This window comes from Dermacentor andersoni, chromosome 1 (assembly GCF_023375885.2).
Source record: "Dermacentor andersoni chromosome 1, qqDerAnde1_hic_scaffold, whole genome shotgun sequence".
NCBI lineage: Eukaryota > Metazoa > Arthropoda > Arachnida > Ixodida > Ixodidae > Dermacentor > Dermacentor andersoni.
Window position 1 is genome coordinate 173,097,684 of NC_092814.1, and position 23,532 is coordinate 173,121,215.

At 43.7% G+C, this 23,532-nt stretch overlaps 1 protein-coding gene across 1 annotated transcript in view; it reads right to left on the minus strand.

Annotated features, from left to right (window-relative positions):
• LOC126547299 (importin-4-like) overlaps positions 1-23,532 on the minus strand; it is a 126,478-nt gene that overhangs the window by 6,389 nt on the left and 96,557 nt on the right. Inside the window, exons 22-26 of the mRNA XM_050195258.3 lie at positions 22,544-22,737; positions 18,519-18,698; positions 3,451-3,662; positions 2,159-2,291; positions 983-1,087 (exon numbers count right to left, since the gene is read on the minus strand). Coding sequence (XP_050051215.1) covers positions 983-1,087; positions 2,159-2,291; positions 3,451-3,662; positions 18,519-18,698; positions 22,544-22,737 — 824 coding nt within the window. The remainder of the gene's footprint in view (positions 1-982; positions 1,088-2,158; positions 2,292-3,450; positions 3,663-18,518; positions 18,699-22,543; positions 22,738-23,532) is intronic.

Below are 23,532 nucleotides of genomic sequence, written 5' to 3' on the forward strand. Positions count from 1 at the left end.
AGAAACTTGGCAATAAAAGCTTGGCACACCATACACTTATCTGCAATGTGGTACACCAAATTGCCTGCTGAGCTAGATATTCCATGCATGCATGTACACAAAAACTTAAACTTGCTCCTTGTGCACAAATTGTAGATCACCAACCATGGTAGCTAAGTGGCTATGGTGTTCTGCTGCTGAGCATGAGGTCATGGGTCAATTTTCAGCCACAGCGACCACATTCTGATGGAGGCAGAATACAAAACTGCTCACATACAGTGCCTTGGGTGCACATTAATAGAGCCCCAGGTGAAAGTCATCCTTTCCTTTTGACGCAAGCTATGTCAAAATAAATTCTACAATAAGCTGATCAGTTAGGGGATCACTGTTCAGTTTCCTACAGATTCAAGGCACATCTGATAAAATGAAGGTGCCTCCAAGGTCTCTTCAAGTTTGTCTCAAAAGATTATTAGTATATGTACACTGTAAGAGCACAGAAATCTGTTGGTAATCACACTTCAAGTCGAAAAGGTGGCACCATGGCTGCTAAAGAAAAGATGTACAGTTGCATTTATCAGTAATATTTATCAGATGTGCCTACAGATTCAAGGCACATCTGATAAAACAAAGGTGCCTCCAAGGCCTCTTCAAGTTTGTCTCAGAAGATTATTAGTATATGTACACTGTAAGAGCACACAGATCTGCTGGTAATCTCACTTCCAAGTCGAAAAGGTGGCACCATGGCTGCTAAAGAAAAGATGTACAGTTGCATTTATCAGTACTTAAAGAATGGCTGGTGGAACGCCAATACCTGGCATTGCTGCAAGTACAGTGTAATGCACATGTACCAAATGCCAGTGTCAGCTCCAGGCATTGCATTGTCAAATGACTAAGCAATGCATTTTAACACATGATTTCATGAATCATAATTTTCTGTGTGCACGTGCGCAATGTAACCAATGTTTTGACAGCAAGCAATACTAAAAAAAAAAAAAGCTTATACCTCCTCATGTCCGAGTCCATAGAGGTAGCAGATGCACTGGAAGATGCTCGCATTCTCTTCAAAGTCTTCCTGCAAAGGAAGTTGCTGAAGCAGCACTGGAAAAACCTGGAAAAATATGATATAACCATTGGCAGCAGATATTTGCTATGACACTTTACACATTGATGCTTCTCAAGAGGGGCCACAGTGCAAGAAATTGATTTGTACTTTCAAATGATTGTATTTACAGGTTTCTTCACTTTTTGGGAGTGTGTTAACAAAGCTTTATCAACATCAATGGCCTTGAAAAGCAGTAATCTGCACTTAAATGAGCCATCATGACCTTTCTGTTCTTATGAGAGACAAAAATTCCAAAGAGTGCTTGAAAAGTGAGTTATGAACCACAGCCAGAACCTAGTAGCTTCACTGTAAAACAATGCTCAAGCCTTGACTTTTCTGAAAAAGCAATCACTTCACAATTTCAACCACCATACCAGCTGTTCCAACCACAAATGTTACCAAAAATTAAAAAAATAAAGGCTTTATGCAAATGGCAACTACTGTATGTTGATGGGCATTGTTCATGTGTTTTTTTCATTCTGCACAAAAAATTATTTCAGTTTAAATAGCTAATATTTAGTTAATTTATCTAATCGATAAGGCATCAAAGAAAAAGTTGGAGTATATAGAGAAATGACCAATAACAGCATTTGAAGCAACCTGGGTCTTGTCTGGTACTTTTTTCCGACAAAAAAAGAAATCCAGTAAAAAATTTAAAATACCACGCAACAATGTGTCCATGCATCAGGGATTGCAGTGCTCTCAAACATAGATGTCGTCAAATATGGTCCCAGTTTATTGCACTGCGAATGAATGGCCAAATTTTGTCTCCAACACGGCAGCACTTTTCAAAGTGCATCTTCAGTCCTTATCAAACGTGAAACCCATAAGCATGGGCTTTCAATATGGGTAAGGTGCACAGTGTACTGCATGATGAGGTTTGCATTTCAGAATGCTGCTATCGCTGATGCGTAGATGCATTATCATGTGGTATTTGTCACCCTTTACATTTATTCAAACTTAGCAAACACATTAAAAGTTCATTTTAATGCACCGTGGCCACCTTTAGTGATCTTTCCCAGGGTGAAATATTTTTACAAGACCCCAGTAAGACAAAACTTTAATTCAACAACTTACCTGTGCCAGGGGCACAACATTGACACCAACCAAAATAAGCTTGGCAACTGCACCACATATGTTGTCCTTGGCATGCCTGTTGTCCTCACGTGCAAGCATCGTGGAGAGAGCTTCCAGCAATGCTGGATACTCACTAATGCTCAAGTTCAGGGAATGTTACAACAGCCTGGTGACTAAAATCATTCAGATGACTTGCACAGGATGCGCAAGATATTTGAAAATACAGCTTCAGAGTGCCAGTGGCATTAACATTCTCATTCTATCTATCTAGCTGTCATGCATCAACCGCTCTGCCACCTATCTAGCAAACTTATTCTTGGGTGGTAGCTACCAATGTGACAAAGGAGATGAAACTGCATGCAGTTTCAGTTTCTTTATATGCCGGTCACAGCGACTTAAGATCGCCACTTTCTAGAATGTGGCAAATTTCTTTGTTTTCGGGTTGAGACAAGAGCTCAGGGCCAATTGTCATCTGTGACCAAGAGAAACAAGTCCTGCCAGTAGTCAGACGTCTTTTAGGTGGTTAAGTTTCTCCAGCAAGTCGAAACCTTCGTGAGTGAGAACACTGAAAAGCCAACTGTGGCCATTGCCTAGCAGCTTTAGGTTGCAAAGTCAACAGTCAGGCTTTCAGTACAGGTGGATATTAGGTGCCATTTCTAAGTAATGAATTTGCTTCCTCCCATAGGGACTGTGGGCTCAAACAGTGACTGGCTGTGAACATCAGCGGCCACATCAACCTCAGTGTGGCATCTCCATTCTCAACATTTAAACCTACTATGCTGCTATGCATGGAAAGAATCTGAGATGGAGCATAGCAACCATAAAATGCTGAAATTTCGCCAAAGGCTGCTGTTCTGGCAGCATTGGCCAACATCAACAAGCACTATCTGATCCACAAATGCAGCAATTATCGAAGCCAGACTCAGTTAAATATTAAGGCTGAAGATGGGCTTATTGAGCAATCCTGAAGAACAGCAACAAAATAAACAATGTAAAAAAATATCGAATTAATATATTTACTTTTGTCTGAAATATTGCTTCTATTTCTAAGCTTATCATGTTCTCAAGTATCGTGTGCACCCAGTAGATAAGGACCATGCCTATGTGAAAGTGCGCACTTTTTCTCTTGTTCATTTTAGATACTGCTAGCTGGCAAGCGGCAACTATCCGCAAACACACAGTTGTGACATGCAGAGGAAACATCTGCATTCCATTTATGTAGAACATAAGCAACACAAAAGAAGTTGCCTCGGGTATTGAAAGAAAGAAAGAATAAATGTATGGAAGGATACGGCTGAAGGATGTTGGGTGCACTGCGGATGAGTACACCAAGTCCAAAAACAGCATTACTGCGCACTTCACCATCTTGGTCACGCATTCCATTAAGGAAAACCTGTAGTAGTGGGCGGCAAAATGGGCCAATGCCTTCTTGGCCTAAGCCTTGGGCCACTTCGGCTAGAGTGCCAACAGCATATGATTTGTCTGTTGTGCTGCTTTGCTTTTTCTGCAAGAAACAGACTGGTGGTCAGCGAGTATAGGGGCTTCATGGGGCACCCAAAAAATTAAGTGTAACAGTGCAATCCACTTATAACAACACTATATGTTACTATACATCATTTGCAATAATAAGCCATTCAAGCAACATATACTTCTGCATCACCTTCATGAAAAAATAAACCGTCTATAACACTGCAACCGTCATTGCACATGATGTACAACAGAAATTCAAGCTTTAAAGTGCCTTATACACCAGGCAGCTACAAAAGCACACTCTTCCACTTAGTGGACAACTGCATGCAGTCCGAAGAATTGCATGACGTCGTGACTAAGTGTAACAGATAATGCAATTGCGGAGTCCGACCCTCAATAGACATTGTCTAGTAACACCATTTGACACAGCTGTACTTTAATACTACAATCAGGCTTATTTTTTTCGCCATTTAGTTCTCAGTATGTGGTTTCAGCACTGGGATACAGGCAAATGCAGAAGTACATATTTATAGGATGAAACATGTTAAGACGTATGCATATTTACTGCCGCACCCCACAAATAAAGCAGAAAAGGCTGGCAGATTAGGGTCACAGCAAGTACAACAATAACTGGTTATAACAATCATATTTTTTAAGTTTTGTGAGCATTACTATAAAGGGAATATATTGTACATATTACGTATCCAAAATGTAGTGTTCATTTGCAAATATTATTGCAGCAGTGCGGTAGTAGTAGAAATTGTGCAGTTTATCCAGTGCTAGGTCACAAGTTCTGTTTTCAGACAGATTGTATAGACAGAATGCACATTACATTTCCTGTGTTCATGTTTAACAGTAGCTTATTGCTTGAAGGATTCAGTTTGTGATGATTTTCTTGAAGGAAAGGAATTATACAGAGATTTGTGTAGTCTGTATAGAAAAGCTTCCACAGCCTTTAAATTTCAGGGAATCTCGAGAGTTTTCAAAAAGCGCCAATTTCAATAGGTTTGTGTTATTGTAGCCTAACATAACAGGTACAGGTCAGTCATTCAAATAGCTACACAAGGTTAGTTACATGGGTGTATACATAAATAAAAAAAGACACACACATCAGTCAGGTAGGTCCTTAATTTCCATTTATGCAGAGAGTTAAGTCTAACATTGACACTTAGGGCCAATTTCAAGGTGACTGCTACTTCCAATCAATTCTGGTGCTGTCTTATTTACTAAACAATGACTGATAATGCCTGCCCACAGACATACCCTGTGGCTATAAGAAGCACTAATTCTGTTATTTTACCATTCTGTCCAATTTAACAGGTGTGCAAATGGGAGAGGAGGATAGGATTTACATCTGCAGTGGTTTATGTGTAGAACAAGACATATTGTCTATAGAAGCCCTTGGTTTTCTGAAACCTATTTTGGTTACACCTGGTACAGAGAAAGCTCACCAAGTGAAGCAATGGTAAGCAGATGGAGTTAGGAACGTGGAAAAAAAAAAAGAAAAATTCTGAGGTTTTACATGCCAAAGCCACACTATGATTATGAGGCATGCCATAGTGGCAGATTCAGATAAAATTTGACCACCTAATGTGCACCTAAATCAAAGTACACAAGAGTTTTTGCATTTTGCCTCCATCAAAAGGTGGCGATGGCGGCTTAGGAACTTGAAAGAAGGGTAACAAGTTCCCGAGGGAAGAGCAAAGTGGTTGAACAGTTTTGGTGAGTGAAAATTTAGATGTTTGTAAGATGGATGGATAGGATTTCTCTACTTCTATAGTTATTCATGCATTTTAGTCTCACTATTGCATCGACAAAAGTCTTGTATGTGTCGAGTATCCCCCCCCCGAAATATATATCGAAGATGCTAGGTGCACTTTACATTCTTCAAAGTAGACACTGCAGGGATGGAAGTGGCCAAGGGTGTTTTGAAACAGTACTGGGAGCAGCAAATTTCCCGTTTTGGAGCATGTCTGGAGCAGGAATTGCAGATTTTGGAGTTGCTTGATAAAGCTCAATATGAGTGAAATACCGGCAGATAAAGAAAAGGTATTCTTATTATTATTATTTTTTTTACTTTGCAGAACAGTATTATATCCCTTTCAGTGTTGAGCTTTTTCGGAGGCGATGCACCTCCAGCGTATATTATAAAATGAACATAATGACTTATTTTTGGTTATGCAGAGGGAAAACAATGACACGGATAATGGCAAATGCTCTCTTGGTATGGTACTCACATTTCTATCTGACGTCAGTGACATGACGGGACAGAAATGTGAACATGTACTGGTACATCTGTGCCAACTATATGCAGCCAAAAAATAAAAAAAATAATGTAGGGCTTTGGGGAATGGCGCTTTCTCTATGTTGCTTGAATTGGTTATGCTAGTAATACATGCTTCTTTTTTGTGCAAATAACGAGCATATTATCGTATTTAAACGAATATAACACAAGATTTATTTCGAAATTGCTGGCCTTCGAATGTGCCTCGTGGTGTAGTCTGGTTCATAACACTAATATAACGTGGCATTTTTTTTTCTTGAGGTGATAAACATGTCAGCACTCGCTTTTTCACATTATTTTACGATGGTCCTTCGCGGTAACGATGAATAAAGCCTTCCGGCCATCTGCTTTTTATCACTGTTTCTATAGTAATTATTCCCGTTTGCATGCTAATCTTTACTAATACATGTTTTCCTTTTCTGAGAGACCAAAAGCCCCCTTGTATTATATTCGTGGTCGTGATATTTACATGCAAATATGGCCCTATGCAGGTTTCATTAGGTAAGTTTCATTAACAAACTTCATGGATAATGTGTCATTTCAGAGGTTGTGATGGATGTCAAATAATGCCAGATAACAGAGCTTAAAGGGCCCCTCCCCAAGTCTGGCCATTTTGAGCTGACAAGCGCAGAGCATACATTGAGCGATAACGATCGTGTCTGCAAAGTATTACATCGCTACGTGCTGCGGAAAGATCTGAAATTTCAAACCGAACACAGTTTTCCTTCTCCTCGCGGCTGCCGCGCTCCAAGCCGGAGGATGATGTAGTCGCATCCCTGCACCTATGTACTCAACTCCGCAGCGTGATGTCGCTTGTGGTGACACGTGACTTCGAGAATTATTCAAGGCACCATCTGTTATTTGTGTGATCTGTTGCTTGAATTGACGAATTGAAGCTTTGAGAAATAATAGAACACACAAATGGAATGTCAGCTTGTTTTTTGTTTTACTTCACACCAAAGCAAGAGAGATGTACTTCCGCTTCGTCTGCTTGTTCCCACGATCGTGTGATCACATGCGCAGGTACCGAAACTATGCCATTGATTACCGTGTTCCAGCGCATGATCATGCTCTGCGATCCGCTTGTTGTGCCTCAGTATTTGTGTAGCACTGAATTATACCACTAGTGATGTGTCCTTGCGCACAGCGCACAAAATCGTGCACTGCGCAAAACAATAACAGCTCGCGCGTAATGCCGCCAGCGGAAAAGCGCATTGCCGGAGCGGGGTGGGGGGCAGCGAGGAGAAAAAAAAATTGAAGGCGGGGCCCGTGACGTATGTGTCACACGATCCTCGAGGTCCGGCATGGGAGAATGCAGGGAAGGAATTTCGCTTGCGAAGGCTGGACGGGGCGAGTGGAGAGGGAGTCTTGCCATGCAGTGGAGTCCGCCTGCTGAAGTCATGGGTTCGTGGCACTGAAATATTTCTATCTCTGCTATTAATGAGCCGACTTGAAAAATTTTTGCAGCAGAAGGCTCCCTAGAGGACACGTAACAACTTCCAGCATATAACAAAAATTTGCTATGGGGCCTGGTGGGGCCTTTTAAAGCAACCTAGGTTTGTGCGTCTTCTTTTTTTCTTCTTTTTCCAACAAAAGAAAACAGCCCGCAGAAATTTTAAAAAAATACCATGTGACAATGCGCCCCGACGCCAGCAATGTCAGTAATTTCAAATGCAAACCTCTTAATCTAGTAGGCTGAGCTTCTCATGCACGTTCAAAACATAGCTTAGCGCTTAAAAGGAAGAAGATACGTGGCGAACGTAACTGATGCCATTGGAGAAAGAGCACAGCCGCTCGTTTGCAACAAGATGAACTTAGGCTCTGTTATGTTTGGTGTATTCACCGAAGAGCGGAGGCCGGGGGTTGTTGTAGTATCAACGTTGAATGACATTCCAATGAATAAACATGGACATTGAGATGCTGATGAATTCAGCATTCCTATAAGAGGGCACGTTTGAAATTTCAATGATGCCAAATTTTGTAATGGCAGCATTTTGAGCCAATCAGAGGCAGTAGCAGCTCTTTGGGCCGATTAGAGTAGACAATGTGGCGGAATTTGACAATCTTCAGAATAGCACCAAGGCACGGCTATGGCTGTGTGGTTCCAGGGAATGCAAACATTCTGCTCAGTTCAATCACTTCATTTAAAATTTGTCTTTTGGAGTAGGCTGGCACAGCTCGAAGGGTGCAATTGGCGCAGCACTTTCATCATTGCACTGTTTGACGATGTGGAGCTGCAAAAACTTGCACCCTACAATGATAGGTGCCTCAGTATGACAACACCCTTAATATTAGAAAAGCACATTAGAGTATGAAGACATAGGAAGCAAAATACTTTGAAGACACTCTTTTGCTACTCTTTTTAAAACAATTAGTTGGAATTTTTTGTATAGTCTTTTTTGCTTGTCCAGGTCATTAACAATGATATTTATGGAATGTGCACAGTGTGCACCGATATGAATCGAAGACGAGGTGGCAGATATGTAGTCTGTTCAAGCTGTGTACGTTAAGGGGGCCTTCAATTACCCCTTGGGCTTGGTGAAAAAACACAGTCCTTGGACAGCATATGCTGCTGTGAACGTCTCAGCCTAATTTTGCAGTCATGCGCGACGCGTGGATCTCGCAAGCCGGGCGCGAAGTCACTTCTCTCAAATACTCTCTTTTCAACAGAAGCCTGCTCCTCACTCTTTTCTGGTAGCAGATTCCTATACGTGGTTGTTATTCTGACATGAATCAAGAAGGCTGTTTGGATCAGTGCGCTTCTTCCTACTGTTACTGTGTATATTTATTGAGGCAGTTCAATAAACAGGCTGAAGTAAGCGAAAATCTGCTTTCCAATTTCAATAATAATTACTACATATTTTGGGAAGAAGCCATCATCTGCTCACTGTGAGCTCGGCCGCAGCTGCCCGCGTAGGAATTAACTTTGGGCACCCTGCTTATCAGTGCTGTAGCCGTTGATTATCGCTAATTTTGAATAGCTTTTAACTTGCAACTAGCCTGTAACCACACAAAACTTAAAGGGCCCCTGAAACGGTTCGGACAAATTTTGTAGACGCGTAGGGTACAGCTTAAGTAGAACATTCGCACCACAATTTAAGTGAAGCGTTACGTATTAATGGAGCTACAAGCGATTAGAAGTTACCCTCCTCCCTAGCCACGCTTTTCCTCCTCAACTCGTTCGCCGAGCGAGCGGGGCTAAGCTCCGCCTTCACTGGTTCTGTGTCACGATGCGACGTCACATCGTCCACTTCCGGTTGTTTTGGAGCCCGCCCCCGCCCGCGCGAGACCTCTCCGCTAGCCGCTTGGCCGTCGACCCCAAGCGAGAGCTATCGAAGCAGCGTGCGTTGCGAGCATTCTGTCGTAGCGCCGAACGTGTCTTGTATTCCGGTAACCACAGGCAAGTTGGTCATTTCAGCAAATGACTGGAGGCATAAACTCAAGCTGATGAAGGAACTTTAGCGTAGACATACGTGAGCGGCCTGATCGGTCTGCACGGTCCACACACTTGTTGGCGCAGCGCTTAACCATCTAAACAAAGCGCTAATATTGCTCTAACGAAGTGTAAAACATTTTAAACATATATAAAAACAATGTGTTGAAGATTACACTCCTGCGAAAAATACACACCAGCAGCAAAGAAGAATACACTTCGTTGCTGCTACTGTGTATGGTTGAGCTCTGTGCCACCAGGTGGCTGCACCGTGCAGACCATTCACATTTGCCCTGCTCATCTCATGGCTCATCCCGTTACGGCACAGTCAAGCGGCCAGACTCTGTTCCCTTGCGCTTGCGTTTGCCCTAATACCGGACTCGCGAAACGCTATTGCGTTAGTAATCTTCCGGTGTAAAGTGACGGCCACAAACGCGCCAATCCTGACGCCGATCGGATAGCGGCAGTCCGATGCGCAGCAGCCAGTTCGCTCGTACGCTGCCTTGCAGAGAGACACGATGTCGCAGCTTGACATATTGCCAGTCGCTACGTTTGCAGTCCACAAGGCAACAAAGCCGAATCATAGTGCTCGCGAAAAGAGTGAGGCCGACTCTGACCGCGGAGCTCTCGTCAAAATGGAGTACGTTGTAACACAAGCAGACGACACTTGCTGTGTGCCGGAAGTGCTTAAGTGTGCTGAAAAATTGTTCTTGTGCATTCTCTTTATGTTACTTTCTTTTCATAAAAACAAATTAACTAACATTCCAACTATTGCGAAGATCATTTGCTTACCATAAAGTTGGAAAAATTATCAATCACGCGCCCTTGTCAGCCAATCGGATAGCTCGCCCCACTGACGTCGTATGGGTGATTTCAGTCATATGGGTAGGGGCGGCTTAAAATTCCGCCGAGCAGTGCGCTGCGATAGCCAGCGATGTGCATTTTTAAAAACTTATAATAAATTGCACGCTTTACGCGGGGCACTTAGATGTGTCAATTAATGATCAGAAGGACCTACTCTAACGACTCAGTACGTTAGTAGAAAATCGTCAAAAGCGTTTCAGGGTCCCTTTAAGCTCAGAGCACAAGCATGCTTGCCAGCATGCGCCCACTCCTGGCCACTCCTGGTTAGATGCCTTGGCAGAATTCACTTCGTATTGAGCTATTGATAGCACTTCAAAATGTGCAACTTTGATGGGGCGACTATCTGTAGGTCAAGCTAGTGCAGGACAAAGCTGGTCCTCATGATGTAGCATGGCCAGACTGGAGCACATGAGCGTGAGTGCACACTCCATTCCTGCCGTGCAACAAAGCAAGCGCTGTACAAACGCTGTGAAAAGCAAACGGTGTGCCGCGATGAGTCCGCTGGTTCAGCGCACTGCAGCTCGCTGAGGACAACCGCACTTGGCTACGTTCGGCATGTCATAGGTGCCTAAATCGAAAATAGTGGCGTATATGTGAGCATCCAAAATCAAATTTGAACTGTGCACCATGGTGACATTCAGCAGGCGGAGCGTTGTGGACATGCCTCGATTCACCATAGCCTTCGCAGTGCAAGCCATTGAAGAATGAACAAAAGCACCGTTAATGCGGTGTTCGATTGCCAGTAACTCTGCTTCTGCTGGACGCACTGAAGTACTTTTGTGGCAAAATATTTCTGAAATAGTTTCATTTAACTTCAAATGCATTTCTGGACTTCGATAAAAAGTGGTTTGGGGCCCCTTTAAGTAAGCATGTCGAACCAGTTAGCCATCTAGCACACCTTCATAAAATACCCCAGCCGCAAAAGGTTCTGGAGCATGGGATCCAATAAAAAAACAACTAAATTTTGTTGCCACTAATGTATTCACCTTTGATCTGAAAGGTGCAGTAGATAATTTCCTCTAAGATCAACACATCACTCACATATATTCCAGACAGAGTGGACAAGTAGGGAAGAAGTTTAACTTATTTGTTAATTTTCTGCTCAAAAAACTTCTAGGATGAATCAGTGCAAAAAAAGTTATTTTCCCATCAAGTTTTTACTGCAGACATTAGAGTAGCACATCACTGTGTTGGCCACATCTGTTAGTCCAGGCTGCAGGTCTAAAGTCTAGGCTGTGTACCCAGGCTGAGGAAATTATCAGATTCTTCTGAGATCTCATGCCCTGTGGACTTCAGATGTCGACTGCACACTCACATGTTTACACAAAATTCCTTTGTTTACCATCACAGACCCAAGTGAACTAAACCTATTCGAAGATGGGAATAAATGCTAGAAGAACAATTATAGTAGTTTAACCAACAAAATTATGGGTTAATTAAAAAAGAACTTTATAAAAGTAAGATTAAACTATTTTTCTTTTTTTCCTGGCTCCTATTTTTAACTGAACCTATGTGTTGGCAAGTAAACTATTAAGTTTTGAGGTAACTTTCAGCCGTGACAGCTCCGCTGGTGTTATGGCAAAGGTTATTTCAATGCTAACATTTGGAAATATTAAACAAGCAATGTAAATAATGTAATTAGAAGCAAAAAAAAAAAAAAAATGAAACTGAAACCACCAGTACTTTCTTTAAATAAGCTCAAAAGGAAAGTATAAACACAGCAGGTATCATAACTCAGTGCCAAATTTGATTCAAATGATAAAGCATGTACAGATTCGCGAGCATGTACATTCTCGCGAATCTGATATTTTACCTTGTGGGCACGGCGTCTGGTTTCAGACCCACGAGGAGGAACTTACAAGCTGGGACATTAGTAAACAGAAACTCAAAGATTTGTTTGGCAAGCCTGTTGGACGTCAGCTCGCCGCCCAAAAAGACCTCGCTTGGCGTGTCCAGACGTGCGCTGAATCCTATCTCACGTACATCCAGGACGTGCTCGCTCTGTGCCGTAAAGTGGATCCGAAGATGTCCGAACCTGATAAGGTTGCACATGTCATTAAGGGCATAGCAGATGATGCCTTCCATCTCCTTGTCTTCAAGAATTCTTCCACTGTGCAAGCCATCATTACCGAATGCCGGCGCTTTGAAGAAGCCAAGAGTCGTCGCATTGCCCAGCCATTTCCCCGCCTTCCCAACACGGCTGCTATGTCCACCTGCGAAGACCTCCACAGTCCGCCCAGACCCAATCGCTCTGATGACATCCTCCATGTCATCCGACGTGACATAGAAGCCGCACCTCCTGTCACGACTACAACCCATGGCCCCGACAATTGCCAGGCGACCGTCTCATTGATACAGTCCGTCGTGCACCAAGAATTGGCCAACGTAGGCTTGACCAACGTCTGCTCAGTTAATCGGCCTGACTACACTCCGTACAGTACTGTCATACGCACCCGCAGCCTGAATGCCCCAATGCGGTGTCGCAATCCAGCTGAATGGTGTACTCCAGACGACAGGCCTATATGCTTCACTTGTGGCCGTATCGGCCATATTTCACGTCACTGCCGGTCTTCGTGGAATTCGACCCCCTGGTCCTACCACCCATCCCACGGCCCTCATGCTGCTCCTTGGCTCGCCCCGCAAACGCAGCCAGCAAATTCTGGCGACACTTCTCGTCCTACCCGCTCTCCTTCGCCACGTTGCCGCTTCTCCCGATCGCCCCCATCTTGCCGATCACCGTCCCCTAGCTCCTTCCGGCGCACCCTTCCGGAAAACTAACAGGTGCAGCACCTGGAGGTGATGCTGCCAAACCAACCTCACGCAAAAATCCTCTTTTGACCTTGCCCACACATCGTAACCTCATTATCGTGAACGTGGATGGTGTATCTGTTACGGCTCTGATTGACACTGGCGCGCACGTATCTGTGATGAATGCTCAGCTTCGGAATCGTAAAGAAAGTCCTCACTCCTGCCCCTTCGCCTGTGGTCCAAGTCGCTGACAGTGGAACACCAGCCGTTATTGGCATGTGTCCGGCTCGTGTGAGTGTCACCGGACATCATACTTCTGTTTTATGTACTAGAGCACTGCCCTCATGACCTCATCCTGGGCCTTGACTTTCTGTCAACACCTTCCGCTTTGATAGACTGTTCTGCTGGTGTTGTGCAACTCGCTCTACCTGCTGCTATTGACCCTCCTGATAGTGCTCCGATATGGCCATGTTCCACAGAGCATTTTCGCCTCCCTCACCGTGCCATTACCTACATAGGTGTCTCCCCCATCCCACCTGTACCAGACGGTGACTACATCGTATCTCCTAATCCGGATGTCCTGCTCTCGCACAACACCGCTTTTCCTCACACCGTCGTTACCATTTCGGACAACACATCCTGCATTCCGCTTGTGAACTTTGGACTCTGTACACAAGTACTCCCGCGCAGAATATCCTTGGCGCAAATAACGCCAGCCAGAGACTACCACATTTCGGCTTTAACTTGCGACAGCTCCTCGTGTTCAACTCTTGCTTCGGCCCCTGTCCCTTCAGACTTTAATGCCCTAACAAAAATGACTGCTCCCGATCTTCCTCCCCAGCGTGCTCAAGAACTACGTTGCCTCCTTGCCTCATACTGGGACATATTCAACCTTGGAGAACGCCCTCTAGGACAAACATCTGTCATAAAACATCGAACAAACACTGGTGATGCGAGCCCGATCCATCGGTGACCCTACCGCGTCTCGCCTACTGAGCGACATATCATCCTACACGAAGTTGACAAGATGCTTTCTTGAGACATCATCGAACTTTCTTGCAGCCCATGGGCATCCCCTGTTGTACTAGTTAAAAGGAAGGACAACAGTTGGCGATTTTTGCGTCGATTATCGACACCTCAACACGGTAACAAAGAAAGACGTCTATCCACTACCACGCATTGACGATGGCCTGGATTGCCTGCAGGGAGCACAATATTTTTCGTCCATTGATCTTCACTCTGGCTACTGGCAAATTGCCGTCGATGACATGGACCGCGAGAAGACAGCTTTTATTACTCCCGATGGCCTGTATCAGTTCAAAGTGATGCCTTTTGGTTTATGTAATGCCCCGGCCACATTTGAACGAATGATGGACGTCCTCCTACACGGTTTCAAGTGGTCCATCTGCCTCTGTTACCTGGATGATGTGATAGTTTTTTCTCAGACTTTTGCGACACACCTTGAGTGCCTGTCGACGATCCTATCTGTTTTCCGTCAGGCGGCGCTACAACTAAATTCGTCCAAAGGCCACTTTGGTCGTCGTGAAATTTCTGTGCTTGGGCATCTCGTCGATTCTTCTGGTGTACGCCCTGATCACGACAAAATACGGGCAGTCAAAGATTTTCCCGTGCCAATGTGTTCGCAGCTTCTTGGGCCTTTGCTCCTACTTCCGTCGGTTTGTCAGAAATTTTGCAAGCGGTGCACGCCCTCTCAATCAGCTCCTCAAGAAAGACGCTGCATTCATTTGGGGCCCTGAGCAAGGTGGTGCTTTCACCGAGCTGATTGGGCTGCTTACGTCCCCGCCTATTCTCGCTCACTTTGATGCGTCAGCTCCAACAGAAGTCCGTACCAATGCCAGTGGCCACGGTATTGAAGCTATCTTGGCACAGAAACAACAAGGGCGAGAACGTGTTATTGCCTACGCCAGCCCCACCGGTGATGCGGTGGGGCTGGCGGAGGCAATAACCCTCATGCTTTCCTCTGCGGAGAGCAATTATTCTATCACCGAACGCGAGTGTCTGGCTCTCGTTTGGGCAGTGGGTAAATTTCGCCCCTATTTGTACAGCCGCCAATTCACAGTCATCGCTGATCACAACGCTCTGTGTTGGCTTTCGCCCCTCAAAGATCCTTCAGGGCGCCTTGGCCGCTGGGCTCTGCACCTCCAAGAATACAATTATTCAGTTGTATACAAGACCGGCCGGTTACATCCAGATGAGGACTGCTTGTCGCGCCATCCTGTCGACCCTCCTGATGTTTCTGCGACCGGCATACCTGTCACCGTTCTCTCTCTGGCTGCTTTTCATGACATTGGAGCCGAACAACGTCGGGACACCTCCTTGCAACACCTTATTCAATGGCTCACTTCAACGACGCCCAATCCTTCCCTTCGCATGTTTGAACTTCAAGATGGTATATTGTACTGCTCTAACATGCGCCCGGATGGCCCTGCCCGACTCTTCGTTGTGCCTGAGCATCTGCGTCAGACTGTTCTCGCCCAGCTTCATGATGTACCGACTGCAGGTCACCTTGGTGTGTCACGGACTTATGACCGCGTTCGTCGGCGCTTCTTTTGGCCTGGTCTATACTGTGACGTCTGCCGTTATGTCGCTGCGTGTGATCTTTGTCAACGACGCAAAAAGCCAACCACACTCCCTGCTAGTCGGCTTCAACCACTTGACCATTCTTCTGTGTAGGTGTTGATCTTTTAGGCCCTTTTCCTACGCCTGCTTCGGGAAACAAGTGGATTGCTGTAGCAACAGACTACGCCACCCGATATGCAATCACACGGGCTCTTCCGACAAGCTGTGCAACCGATGTCGCCGACTTCCTCCTAGACAACGTCATCCTTCACCATGGCGCCCCTCGACAGCTCCTCACCGACCGAGGCTGCTACTTTCTAAAGTTGTCAATGACATTCTACACTCATGCGTGACTAAACACAAACTTGCTACTGCTTACCATCCACAAACAAACGGTCTAACCGAGTGCCTTAACCGCACCCTTACTGACATGCCGTCCACGTATGTCTCCGATGACCATCGCGACTGGGACGTTGCGCTGCCATTCGTTACTTTCGCCTATAATTCGTCTCGCCATGATACCGCAGGCTTCTTTCCATTCTTTCTCTTGTTTGGCCGCGACCCTATGTTACCTTTCGACACCGTTCTGCCTGCTAGTCTGAATTCCACATTCGAGTGCGCCTGTGAAGCCATCCTCAAAGCACAAGAAGCACGCCATATTGCTCGACGTCGACTTGTGGAGTTGCAGGACAATCAGCGGTGCTTATATGAGGCCATATTGCTCAACGTCGACTTGTGGAGTCGCAGGACAATCAGCGGCGCTTATATGACGCCCGCCATCGTGATGTCCATTACACACCGGGCGCCCTGGTTCTCCTTTGGTCGCCGTCGCGACGCGTTGGCCTCTCGGAGAAGTTACTTTCACGCTACTCCGGCCCTTACCGTGTCTTGCGTCAAGTAACTGACGTCACGTACGAAATCGCCCCTCTTGAGCCAACCGTGGCTCAGCATCGCTCCGACGTGGTCCACGTCGCGCGTCTTAAGTTGTATCACTTGCCCGCCTCCTAACCAGCACCGAGCCGGTGCTTCAGCTGCCGGGGGTCATGTGATACGCTGACGAAGAAGATGTTTTAATCATCGTCGGAAGAAGACGATGCTCTGGTCTTCGCGCGCTGTCTACCATCTTGTCAGCTGCTATAACTATTGTAAATATTCTGTAAACACACGTCTGACTGTTTTTAACCCCGTAACAATATCATTATTGTCGTCACTGCTTTTTCTTTTGATGCAGTATCTTGGCATGCACAATTGTGCAGACAGCGCCTAAAGTAGATATAGGCTTTACTGTAATTTGTGTCAATTCTGGTTATATGCATTTTAAGAGGGCAATCATCAATGTTCCCAATAACTATAGCAGAGATTAAAAATTTATTTCTTAAATAATAAAACTAAAATGAAATCTCTTTTTTACCTTGTTTACAATATGTTTATAAGGAGCAATATAGAATATTTTATCATGCTCTTCTAAGCGTGGTATGAAGCCCAAACCTTGCACAAGAGATCCTACTTTTCCCACCTCCAGGAGGTGCAGAAAACTTACCAGGTAAGATAATGAGAAACTAAAATAATGTTTATGAATAAGAGAATAAATTATTTATTGTGTATAAATTCCATCCAATTAGCCTTACTATGAAAAAAAAACGGATCTCCGAGATGCATCTCCCTTTAACACTAAGTGATTAAGCAAGTGTACTGCAGCAGCAGAGTCCCTGAGCAGATGTCACCTGAGAGAGGGCACCACTCCACTTTCTCAAGGCTCTTATAGGCTCCAACTATTGCTTAACTTGTTGCATTTTTCGCAGCACATGTATATATACTCCAAGGTCCTCACAAGGTGCGTGTGCTCCACAAGAGCCAATAGTGTTTCAATATGGGTAGGTGGAAAACTCATTCAACCAGGTAACTACAATGTGTAGCCCTTCTTCATGCAATGTTAACATAGACCCATAGTAAGTTCCCAAAATTAGGGAACTTATTGAGTGAAGGGAGATCATGCCATGTCACATGTGTGCCAATGAAGCAGACAATCTTATCATATTCACAATATACAATTTACACCACAATCTTGCTCAATGTCAGGTGCATGAGAACAGACCAGAGAAGAAATTGAGATTTGCACATAGTGGACAAGTGGCAGCATCTCCTGCAGTGTTTTTGCCATAGCTTGGCATTTTATGAGCACCGTTGCTGGCTCTCTTTTGGCTGGAGTTCCTCTGAGCAATTAATAACCACTGCCATTTGCAATTTCAGCATTCTTTGAGCTTGCTGCGTGTGGGTCTTGCAACTATCAGCACTTGAGGAAATATGCCACAATGAACTGGAAACCGTGGTGTGTGAATTTTTTATGTGTGCACAATAGCCTTTTGGTATTGGCTGTGGAAGATCATCATGAAGATAGCTAGAAAATTAAAATGGGAGATAAGAGTTAAAAAAATATTAAGCTGAGAGCAACTTGAAATTTTTCGTCAGAATAATTGGTATGTAAACCCATTTCTCCTTTTTTTGTGCCAGTCTCTCTCTGACATTAAAAGACCTATCTGAGGTATATTCGGCCACAATCTAAAAAAGCACAACCTAAAATTGCGTCGGAGGGCTCTTTCAAATGCCCATTCCCACTTGAGCCAAGACAGCATAGTGAACAGATGAAAGCAGGCCCGGCATTCTCAAGCAATCACCTTCGGAGATAGTTTCACCTTCACAAGATTCTGCTTGACTCGGCCCCAGATGCATCCGCGCGTACAGATGACAGCGTTACTGTCGCTGTGCCAAGCTTGCACCTTCACAAAGTGCCAAGAGCGCTGTTGGGTGTACACTTTGATGTGTCCAGTGCCGAGTTTCCTGAAAGAGAAATTATCTCCAAAAGCAATCTCCTGAGAATACTGCTCAAGGATTCAAGGCCAAATAATACCTTCAAAACACTTGTCACAACTTCTATTTATTTAGTAAGATGCATTCCCTCAGCACAAAGGTGCATATCTTACCAATTTGCCCATGAACAGAGGTAGCAGCCCTGCCATGTAAGGACCAAACCGCTCAGGTGGTAGTGCCTTAGCCATCGCAGGAACCAAGTCTCCAGCCATTTGGATGAGCAAACCATCATACTCAGCCTCATCGTGTTCATCTGCATCTTCTATCTCACTGTCTGCACACTGTGATTTAAGCTTCAAAAGGGGAGGGGGAGGAAGTGGTGGCACAGATAAGTATACTTACACAATCACTGCAAACTTGATGCTCAGCAGAGTATGCATGTTTAAAAGCAACAGCAATTTGGCTTCTGAAAGTAGGGGGGAAAAAGTGTGAGCAGTTCACAAGAACTATCCGAGATAATTCTTTCAATTTTCTTTGTTTTTGTGGCAATTATGTCACTCCGTAAGAACCAACTAGGCCAAGAGCAAGCTCTACTGGAGATACAATAGGCCATAAAAATATGCAGTTACTGCCTGATATTTTGGATACAGAGAAGATAGCAAAAATGTCAAAACACACACACAAGAAGAGAGAGAGTGAGAGAGAGAGAGAGAGGTGGGGAGCACATAAAATAGCTCATTGTATTTTACTCCTCAAGTAGCGTGAAGGCTTTATTAATGCAATATCTAGCTGCCACAATCTAATGCTTATATACTGGCTGTCCCAACGGAATGTCACGAAGAATAAAAAAATTATGGAGGGCTTTACAGGAACAGCAATCAGTGTATGTTGATGGGCATCATTTATGCTAATCATAACTTTTTATCTAGCAATTAGTAAACATTTAATTATTTTATCTAATAAATGAGGAGTCAATGCATAAGCTGTGCAGCATGTTGAAAAATGACTGATACCCGCATTCATAGCAACCAAGATGTGTGGTCCTCTTTTCTGACAAGAAAAGACAGCGCACAAAATAAAAATAAAATACCACATGATACCTGTCTGCACACCAGCCACCTCACTCCATTACACCTCACCACCTCACCATCCATTACACTATGTATCTTATGCATGCTGAAAGGCAGGGCTTTGCATTTGATAAGCAACAAGGATGAGCACTGAATGATGCTAATGCATCAGGGAAAGAGCGCAGTCCCTTAATTTCAATGTGACATCTAAGCCCTTATTTGATGAAGGTCACGTTTGAGAGCACTGCAATCCCTGGCACATGGATCCACTGTCACATGCTATTTAAAAAAAATTCACTGGCTTTCTTTTCTCAGCGAAAAAAGGACCACACGAGACCTTGCTCCACAACGTTTGTATTGATGCCTTATAGATTAGGCAAATTATTTAAAAGTTACCTAGCTATTTGCACATTTTTGCAACAAAAGAAAAAGAAAGTGACTTGCAGAAATGATGTCCATCAATACACAGTGATCGCTGTTTGTGTAAAGCCCTACATTATTTTTTAATTCTCGGAGACATTTAGTCGGAACAGCTGGTGCGAGCTTCATGTGTGCCCAATGGATGGGACGCATGTGCTCCAACTGTGTATGATGGGCAGTGCCAGTTGCAGATTTTACAGCAACTCACAAACTTTTTCCACGCTGCCTCTGTAAGAATGTGGGCGAAGTAATCAGGATTGGGTGCATTTCGATGAACATGCATGTTCGGGCTTGTTGATATGACATATTTAGGAACGCATAAGTGCATAGATGACTAGGATGTGAAAGAAGACACAAACAAGTGCTGTGTGCTTGTCTTCTTTAATGTCCTCATCATCTAAGTGCTTAACCATTCCTATGAAGTTTGATAGTTGTCACCTGCAGACCAGCACACCATTACTGATGCCCTGCCATTTGCCAAGCCTATGTGAGTTGTCTCTGGTTTGATGGTCAATGCCAAGTAAAAGGATGACACGTGGAAAGTATAAAGGTTGTGAAACATAATATATTTTAGTGTGATACTAAGGTTAGTCTCGAAGTGCTATATATGCAGGGGTGCGTCAATTGAAGTAAGATTTGGAGCAATTTTTGGAGCAGGAAAATTTTAGTTATGGAGCAGGTTATGGAAAAAATAAAGAAAACTCCATTTTGGAGCACCAAATTCGAAATCTGGAGCAGTTAACAGAAGAAAGCTTACTTACTTACAGAAAACAAAACATGCAAACTTTTTCAGCAACTATTTAAAATTAACCCCAGCAATGTGACACAGCTACAAAGCATTAAACTTTAGTGTAATCATTTTATAGCTTCAGCGGAAAAGGTCCTGCAAAAGTGACCAATGAATTCTATGGAAACTCGCAAGGTGAGGTGAATTCATGGCAACCTGCAAAGCAGGTTGATTCAAATGCTTAGAATATTTATAGGATGAAGCAAATAAACATAAAGCATAGAAGAAAAAGGTTGGTATAAAAAGCTGAAAATATATATATATATATTTTTTTTGTACTTCAAAGTGCTCTGACCATTGAGTAGCATCTGACTAGTTTAGAACATCGACAAGCCCAAACTTATTAGTTTACCAGACAGCTCTTCCACTTGAGCAGCATCTGACTACACTAGATACGTATAAGACAAGACCAAACTGCTCTTACATATGACTATAAGCTAACTGGCATCTTATACAGTTATACATGACTAGTGCAGACATCACTGACATGACATAAATACTTCGCCTTTTTCGACATTCTCTTTTTGCATCCCCCAAATTTGTTTAGTGTCTGCTGAAGGCTTGCATTTCGCGTGGCACACAAAATGCAAGCCTTCAGCGTTTGTGGAGCGTTTTCGTGTTGACCACACAAACAGACCACATCTGCCCACCACTGTTGGCTGAGTGCTGAGCAAGCACCGAAGGTGCCGCTAGACCTAATCAGTTTTGAAAGCAAAGCCGTAGCTCACGGTGCTCAAGAACAACAGCTGACGATCCCAAAATCCACCATTTCGAGAATGCTTTTTTTCTCATAGCATCAATTTGAACAAAAAGAAGATACACTGCTATTTGCGGTGTCCAGACTGCAAGGTGCATGATGTGGTCGAGCCGTCTTGCATGGAGTGCAGCGGTGGCCAGATGCGGGCTTTGAATTGAACTTGCCTCGTACCACAGTGCTCGTTTGTGCTATACATTTGACAGTGGTAGTCACTTATCGTGAAAGATCAAATTAAGACATCGGTTTATACTACCGGCCACATGACTGAGAACTTTTGAGGCTAGTCGAGGCATTTTGGCTCAGCAGGGTGCATTTTCAACAAATGTCACGCTTTTGGCACAGCTTGGTGCAGAAATACGCAATTGTATCAAAATGGCACAACTGATACAGCTGTTGCATCCCTGAATATATGGCATCATCAACATTATCATGATGTCATGACAGTGTGCAAAATTTGCAGTAAGGTTAGGTTTGATGATGTTGCTCATTAAAAAAATAATAATAAATCAACAAGGGTGCTTGTGTGTGGCAGTCGCATGGCCATTGCAGAAATGGAGTGAACAAGTCAACTATGATGTCATGATGTGTCCACCACCCAGGTACAGAAAGCAAAACTAGTTCACAGAAACAAGCATTACAGTAAAATATTTTGGCCACTATGACACTTGCCAGTTTTTCTTCTGGGGTTTAGTGTTTGGACCTTCCTTTAATGAAAAAAAATTACTGGTTGAAAATGTCATGTCAGTTCCTGGCTGGCAAAACTTAATCTTAACAATCAAGCTTTTCAGAATTTCGTTAGGACACATAGTCACTCAGCAGTCGAAAGCTGTGGTTTGTAGAAGCTCAATCAAGATTGTTTCATTTTAGCTATGACTAAACTGCTCTACAACATCTCAGAAATTCCCCATCACTGAAATGGCTTATGCTGTCAGTACGTGCAGAGCTCGTCCGGAAACTCTTATATACACATCATGGCATTGACAAGTTCAATCACCAGTATTCACCGGCTATATGGGGCATATGACAGTTTCATGAAGAATTGGAGACAACTGAGCATATACAAATAGTCCATACTAAACTGCAGTCAGTGACTTGTTCAATATAGGAAGCTTTCCAGAGATAATAAAACTATATACCAAGGCAACAAATAATGTTGTTACGCACCTCGTTATTGAAGGCAGACTTTACTAAGTCGACAACAAGACACATTTGCTCATCACTTTCAAATGCTGCACTTTTGAGTTCATTAATAAGAAGAGCCAATGTCTCCAGGGCTGCAAGGACAACCTCTCGTTCTCGTTCAATATGCCCAACTTCCACAAGCTTAGAAATAAGCATGCTTGCTGCTTTAGATGCATCTGAAAGAGTATACATAAATAGGTAGAAGTCAGAAGAGAATGTAGTAGGCAGTAATTTTCCACACTTGAAATAGCAGCAGTCATCTTTTTACACAACAGTGGCAACAACAAGCATGACATTAGTATGTTTTTCTTTTCCTAAGAAGCCCCACTGTCTTTAGACTTGTGAAAGTTCATTCCTCACCACAGGATGGTGTTGCCTCAAAGACAATAACTGGCCTATGCTTTAGCCCCTGTAGAGCCAAAAAGATCATTACCTAACTGTTCTTAGATTACTTTGGCCTACCTGAATATTTTGCAAACAGGCACACACACTCAACACATGCAAAAGAAAAAAATATGATTAATTAGGCAACTTAAATAATGGTAATAATCACTCCCCCTATTGTCGTCAATCTTCTACTTCTAAGTGTAGTTTATATTTCTGCTTCTTTCACTTCATCATACAAGTCATCCACTCCTTTCCTGGCTTCTTAGTGCGTCAGTCTTTACAAAAACGTTTGTCTTTACAGCTTTTATTTGTCTACCACGTTTTCTCTTTCCACCATTAAGAAATGTCACTACTTTTTTGCCAATATAGCTCTTCTCTACTCTGATTCATAACAGTGAAATGACAAGTGTAGCCTGAAACTACAAGTTGTCTGCTTGTTGTACACTTTGTGGACTGACGGCACACTAGAATGGCCCAAGTACACATACTTGGAGCCCTGAACCACCCCTTGGGCTTGGTGAAAAAACACAGTCCTTGGATAGCATACGCTGCTGTGAACATCGGCCAAATTTTGCAGTCATGCA